The sequence below is a fragment of the Lupinus angustifolius genome, chromosome LG10 (assembly GCF_001865875.1).
Source record: "Lupinus angustifolius cultivar Tanjil chromosome LG10, LupAngTanjil_v1.0, whole genome shotgun sequence".
Lineage (NCBI taxonomy): Eukaryota > Viridiplantae > Streptophyta > Magnoliopsida > Fabales > Fabaceae > Lupinus > Lupinus angustifolius.
Genome location: NC_032018.1, coordinates 3,757,667 through 3,765,257, shown reverse-complemented (window position 1 = coordinate 3,765,257; position 7,591 = coordinate 3,757,667). Strand labels below are relative to the sequence as shown.

The 7,591-nt window shown below is 30.9% G+C and overlaps 1 protein-coding gene across 1 annotated transcript; it reads right to left on the bottom strand.

Annotated features, from left to right (window-relative positions):
- LOC109357679 lies at positions 2,735 to 5,205 on the bottom strand. The gene is made up of 2 exons (XM_019601684.1): positions 3,762 to 5,205; positions 2,735 to 3,072 (listed from the first exon to the last, which is right to left on the bottom strand). The coding sequence occupies exon 1, from the start codon at positions 4,830 to 4,832 to the stop codon at positions 3,846 to 3,848; it is 987 nt and encodes a 328-aa protein (XP_019457229.1). The 5' UTR covers positions 4,833 to 5,205; the 3' UTR covers positions 2,735 to 3,072; positions 3,762 to 3,845.

Sequence of the window (7,591 nt, the reverse complement as noted above, 5' to 3'; positions counted from 1 at the left end):
GTGTGAACACTTTTTTTGTCAGCTGTTATAAATTTCTTTTGAATTAGACTTCTAGACTTTATAAATGTTTTGTTGTGGTTTTAGTAAGTTTATTTCTTATTGCTTGTTTAATTTTAACTTGTCTAATCATTAATCAATTTACATTCTTATGCAATGGCACATTGGCATGTACAGTGTCATGCTTGCTTTATATGGCTGGGAGTTCCATTAGGGTAGAATGGGAAGATTGAAGCCAACTTATCACAATACTTGAGATGATTTCTCTTTTCATGAAAAACTTTCTTTTAAGAAAAGAGTTACTAAAGAGATTCAATCACAAATTTGTGAGTTTAAAGTTGAAAAGAGCCACTTTATTTCATAATAAAATCATATAGAATGTCAAATAGCTTTACCTCACTTAAATTTAAATTACTTGAGTTCCGTAGATTTGAGAATTGCCAAACTGTTTAATGGATCCATGTATATCTAAATGAGAACTAACAATACTTTGAATGAAGGTACACTCTTCATAAAAATGATAGTTTTCAGACTAATATTCTTCCCACTATTATCAAGCACCTGAAGAAAATAAGACAAGAACAACACTAACATGGAGGTGATGATCATTCCTTCTCTGGGTGGATATAGTGAAGGAAACACAACCATTTTTCTTCTTCTTAAAATTAATATTACATTCTGACGCACATGTTATAATGATCAAAATTTCATTCGGACAATATACCATCGGATGAAACATATTTGATAAATAACTCAAATGTAGTATTGAATAGTATGACATACGGTGTTACTTATGTAAGTGATGTTTGATAAAAAGGTCTTAAAAATATGTTAAAGTGATTAGGAAAGTGAGTGTATTGAGTGAGAGAGATGAAGGAGTATAATAAGGGAAGGGAGGAAGATTTAAAAGATGAGTGCGTACCAGTATTAGTATAATGAATAAGGGGATTGGAATAAGAAGAATTGAAAGAAAAAGCATTTTGAAAATTACATAATTTGGGATTAAAAAAAATATAACTGCAACATATTAGACATTCGTTTTCTTTTCCTGCACCATTTTTTCTTTGACTAAAAAAATAAGAAAGCCCCATTTATTTGCTTGCATCTATATTAGAAAGGCATTGAACAAAATAAACAGGGGCCACAATAGTACCTTATTCTACATTGTCTGGTTCCATGCTCCATAGTTTGATGAGGTCCACAGCATAATATCGCCATAACAACGTGTACAAGCATTTTGTGGGTTGTTTTTATTTGTGCCTACTGCCTAATAAGAATAAGAAAGGGACCTGTCTTTGATAAACGTTGTGTCTTTTTCTTAGGCCCTCTAGTTAGTAGTAGGACACTGTTCTTAATCAATTTTATGCATAACTATTACCATAACCAACTGTTCAGTCATCCAGACAACTCGCTTTAATGGCAATCCCAACTTGTTCCTTGTTTACTCTCTGCATTGATAGTTAAAATTTATATTATTTTTTTAAAAAATATTTACTAAATTTCAAGTTACTATAATATATATTATTTCACTATTGGTACTGAATTTTAATAGTTTATCTTAGCCTTAAAATGAATAAGTGTCTTCAAACATCATTTGTTATGTAAATTTCAAGACAGTAAAGATAAGGCAAATGCTAACCAATTCATGTTCTTAGACAATTTTTTTATGAAAGTTATGTACTAAATATATTAAAAAAAGTGATGTTTTTAGTAGTCCAAAAAAATTGTACACAGCTAAGGGAGCAGAATCCACAGACAACAGTAGAAAGAAAAAAAAAAGTGAAAAGAAGTAAAGCTGAACTTTCCTAATTGAGGTTGAAGTCATTTTGCACAGGAGGTGCAGGGCCAGTGTGTGTGGTTTCTTATAAATAAATAAATTTCACTAGCTGGCTCCATTATATTTGAAGCTGTACAAAGGTCCTACTTCTTTATGAGGTTTTGCACTAGTAAAGCCCTCAATTTTTTTTTTGAAACCATTAGAAACATGGGGGGCTCTTTTGTTTCAATTTTCACTGGCATCATGTAATGTATCAACTTGCTTTCTGACCCTGGTGGTTCATAATTAAAGTGAAGGCTTGAATATACAGCAATTCCTACATGATTACATCTAAGAATATATATGCCATTCAGATAGATAAAGATCCATGAGCGTGTGCTAAAAAAGATATTTTGAACTTAATCTTTACTATAATTTAATCACTAAATTAAACTTGCTTATGGGGATATTGATTGCAAAACCAATATGGTTTAGCCAAGTTGCACATCTAAATTGAAGGTCCCACACAAAACAAGCACAGACAGCATAGTTGAAGGGACAACTCACTCATGAAGTTATATTAATTCAGCCTTGTTCATTCACTTTAAAAAGAGCTTTTGGAAATACACATGATAAAAAATGAAAAGTAAAAGAGATAGGTATAATTTGATTTGTTGTAAGAGAAGTTATTTGATTTAGATCATTCAAATAAAGTAAGGTGGGTAATTATAAAGCTGTTTGATTTATTTCATCTTAAGTTTTCACTTGAATAGTACCAAATAAGTTGAGTCATTACTCTTACTCTCTCTTCTTTCCATCATATTTCGTTTATTTTATTTTATTTTCGTTCTATCATATATGAAAACCTTTTAAATATGATCTTATCAGAAGACTATAACTATAGGTCTACCAACAAACATTAGCAACTTGCATGTGTATGATTGTTACTTGTTATTGGTAGAGAAAAACAACTATTTAAAACCTTTTAAAGCTGAATTAGCTGGCAAACTAGCTTCACATAAAATTGTAGATATTGTACATTCAAATAATCCTCTTCCAGTGCTGCCAGCCTAAGATTCTAACTACATAATCAATACAAACATTAGATAACATAAAAAAACACCAAACTTCTGAATAGGTAGTAGAACTTGGTAGATGAATAATAATCTAGACAAAGAAAGAGCACAACAGATTAGGGTGAAACTAACTTATGTCTACTATGTCACAAGAAAGTTGACAAGAGAAAAAGTCCATAATGTCTTATACTTGTCTTGGCTTCTTCACACAGTCTCAGCAGAAAAATATGTACACAGCAACTCCTGTCAAGTAAGATTAAATAGAAAAAGTCAACATAGAGATTGGAGAAGCAGACAAATCAAATGTGAATGCTGGATTAGATGTACCAAAGTACATTATATACTATTCTTCAACCCTTCAACCATGTTTTAGATAGGTGGTACAGCCTAATCAAAGTTAGATTCATTTAATAATTATGCAAACTACTATTTATTTTTTGCCAGGTGTTTAAAGCCCAAGGCTTCAAAAATAGAAGATGGCATGGAATATGTACTATATATGGAATCAAACTGTCACTTTTGGAGTTATACTAATCCATATTTTGTGTATACAATAAACTCTATGGAATCCTTTCTGAGGTCACTATTCTTAAAAAGTAAAGGATTAAAGTTCACAACAAACATTTGATTATGTTTAATTTGGACATTATAGATTCCTCACCTTTGTGCTGTACCTAACTATCATTACTAATTCACTATTAGGAAAAGTGAACACTTCTCTCATCTAATATATATATATTACAATTATTCAAGAAAATTTACTGATAGGTTAAGGTTCATGATTTTTTTATATCTAACTGTACATAGGTTATATATGATAATATATACATAGCTAAAAGTAAAATTCTGCAGAATACCTGAAATTGCAATGTGTTGAATGTAACAAGAACTAGAAGTAAAATAAAAAATTTAAGAACATATCATAAATATACCTTCAAATGGTTAATATAGTTGCAGAGATTTCTCATTATGCTAAATTTTCAGTGTGACTGATGAAAAAGGAAGATGAAGCCACATCAAACTCGATGATTAACCATATCCAAGAAACGCTGGTGAGATTCAAGCCTCTGCAACTTCATCTGATTATTGAACTTCTTAATGAAATTTTCTGCCCTGCGGTTCAATTCATCAGGACTCATTGATTTTTCCCTCCTTAAAGATACTCTATCATTGAAAGTTTCAGACTTTGTGAGTTCCTTTTTAGCCCAAGCTACATGATCATCAACATCACCATTTTCACTGAATGGTTCTGCCTTTGTAATCCTTGCACTCCATGTGTCACTTTTCTTCAGCTGTGGCTTCATGATTTTCCCTTGTCCTTCCATTATAGCCCTCCATGTTGCTTCCATTGAGTCATCATCATCACCTTTATTATCATCAGAATCAACTGAGAAATAATCATTGGTGTGTTTTTCAAGGAGCGATGAGTGAGTGATGAATTTGTTGAAGGACAAACCAAGGTCTTTCACTTCTTGTTCAATCTCTTTTGCTTCCTCTTCCATGGGCTCATTGCTTTGCTTTTTTATAAGTGATGAGTCAATGATGAATTTGTTGAAAGGCAAACCAAAGTCTTCAACTTCTTTTTCCTGCTCTTCATGTTCAATCTCTTTTGATTCTTCCTTAGGCTCATTGTTTTGGACTTCTGGCTCAGTATGGTGAGTGGAAATTTCTGAAGTAGTGGTTGATGTATAAGTATGCTTAGGAGGATCAAAGAAGGGTGTGTTTTTATGTTGGAAGTTGGAGGAAGCTGCAATGATTATGATGATGAAGTTAACAATGATATAAATGAAGGGTAATGATAACCAGCTTCTAGCTGAGGCCCAAAGTTGAGGAAGAGTTGAAAGAACAAGGTGAAATGTGTAAGGGATTATAGCCACTTTCAACAAAACAAGAATAGATATAACCCCTATGAACATGAGAACAAGTTTTGCTGCCCATATAGATGTTTGGAAATTATTTGATTTAAGGGAAGATGGGTTTTGAAAAAGATCCATCACTGACATTTAAATACTACTAACAAAGCTAATAATTCTTCAAAGAAAGAGTCTTTTTTGTGTGCTAAAAACTGTTTGACAAATGAGAAGAATAAGGACTCAGAAATAAGAAGAGAAAGGAGCTGTAGAAAGTGAGGTATGGCTATCAAATAAGTAGCTTTGGTTATTATAGATACCTGAGATGAAACTTGTGAAAGGAAGTGAATAGTGAGTACAATGTATAGCAGAGATCTTATAAAGGAAGAAGGGTTTAAAGAAAGGGAGATATCATGTTTCACTGTATCAGGTGCTGTGGTTTTCTGCAGAACCTACAAAAATTCCATTATAGGACCACAAGAGTCAAGAGGGGATTTAAATGAAGAGCTTTGAGGCTCTACTGCATATATATACATGTTACAACTTTATTTTATTTATGTAATCCTTTTTTACTCAAGGTGCTTGGCAAAAATATAACATATTCTCGAATAAAAATGTGCATAACAATGTAATTTCACTTTTCAACATTAGGATTATTAGATAATTTATTTATAATCTGATTATTTAGGTACAAGCCTACACTTACAGATAATAGCTTATTATTATCTGAACTTTTTCATATAGAATAGTAGATAATCAAATTGTCATAATCTCTTTTGATTTTGTAGAATATAATCTAAATGTTCTATTTTTAGTTTTTTTTTGTAAAGGTCAAATTTAGTCCAAGAAATTATTTTATTAGATCAAATTTAATCTTGAGACAGTAATATCCTAAAATATATGAAATTTTCTTTCTTTAGATAATTTGGTGTCTCAATAAAATATATTGAATCAATCATAAAGTTTTTTTTCATGAGAGAAACTAATCTCTGAAATTTTTTATTTTATCTAATTTAATCCATTTCATTAAGGTGTTAAATTGCATCTCAAAGAATTCTGTGAAGCCAGATTGTGAAGTTGGAAATATCACTATTCAGTGGTTTTCTATTATCAGACTAAATTGTCATTAAGGAGAAATTTTCAAAAACTATTTAATAACTTTATTGAAAAAGAGAGGTATAGTGTATGAGATTTTGGACAAGTATTTGCATTCACTCTCATGCCTCTATTTCTGATTTTTTTTTGTATTATTACCAATCGTAGTTTTAACCCTATGGGTAAGAACTTAATTTAGTTCGAGATGTATGATTGTCTCTCACAACAAGTATTATTCACAGGAATAGAAATTTTGACCTTTTGATATTTTAAGGATCTAGTATGCAAGAATGATGACAACGAGGTTAGTCGGGGTAGGATTTGTGCTTACCCAACACCGACCCTGAAATCCAAAACCTAAATCCAAATTAAGCGGAGTTAAAAACGAGGCTATCATCCTCGAACTCGTCGGGTTTTGATTAACCTGAACCCGATGAGAACTCTCCTAAAACATGTATTTATATATATATGCTCTATATATGTGTCAAATTTCTCTCTATATATTTTATATATGTATTTATGTTTAATTTATTGATTTTACTCATAGTAGTCGGATTCAGGGTAGGATATCAATTGTACCAAAACTGAAAATTGAACCTAGGTAAAACCCGAACTCGAACCGAGTTATATTGGGTTTTCCCCATTAATTTTGGTTTGGGTTCTGGCGGGCACCCATGAGTTTGATTTTCATTGTCTTCCTACTAGCAAAATTTTATATCACTAAATCAATGTCCTATTGATACCTTTTTCTGGTTTTAAGACAAAATTAAGTTAACAAAAAAATTTCAATATCAAATTTAATCTTTATTCATTGTTTTTTTGCTTAAATAATATACGAAAAGAATATAATTCATATATGGGTTGTTACTTGTTTCATACTTTTATCTATTTTCACAGTACTCTGTGACCAATGTTCTTTTATGATCGTCCCACCGTCTGAGATATCATGACTACATCAATTTTGGACCCTCGTTTTTCATTCTATAACTAAAATAATAGCAAGATGATAAAGATAGACCCACCAAGATATTTGTTTCCTTTATTTGTAATTTGCTTGGAAATTTGTTTTGAAAAGTCAAGCACAACTTAAAAAAAGTTTGAATTCAACTGGAGAACATTCGTTTAGTTAAATGTTCACTAATTTAATTGTTACTTGTTAGCATGGTTTAATACTTTTAATAATTCTACTAAATGTTTTAAGGTAATTTAAGATATCTGAAATAAAGTAGCTTAGTATTGCGCGGCTATGACCACAATTTGCGGAGGTGATAACACCAACTTTTGGCACCACTAAGTTATAAATATAAGGATAAATGCACTGCATGTTATGTAAAAAGTATCATATCTCTGCCAATTTTCTCTAGATTCTGGGTGTATAGTCATACAAGTAACTTATTCAAAGAAAATATTCACCAAACTCCCACATACATATTAAGAGCGCAACTACGAACTTTTGAAAGAGATTAGTTCTTTAATTAGAGATGGAGTGAATACATTTTGTTGTGCCAAAAAACATGCAATAAAAATCAAATTCCAAAATCATCCTGAAAAGATTCAATTGTCTGTTAATTATGTTTGAACTTGTTAGTTTTTATGCGCAATTAGTCACCTTATACATAAATGATTTTTTTAAAGTTTTAAAAAAAGATAATGATGTTATCACCTCCCATACATATTGGAAAACTTTTTTCAAGTATTTTTCACCTCAAAGTGGAAAAATATATTTAAAATATAGAAATTATGATAATGATGAGAATACCATAAGAATAATGAGATATTAATTGAATACTAGAGAAGCAAATGTCTCCATGAAAAGC

Excerpts from the sequence above, each read along its gene's own strand:
- LOC109357679 (XM_019601684.1), bottom strand. The coding sequence starts at position 4,832 with ATGTCAGTGATGGATCTTTTTCAAAACCCATCTTCCCTTAAATCAAAT.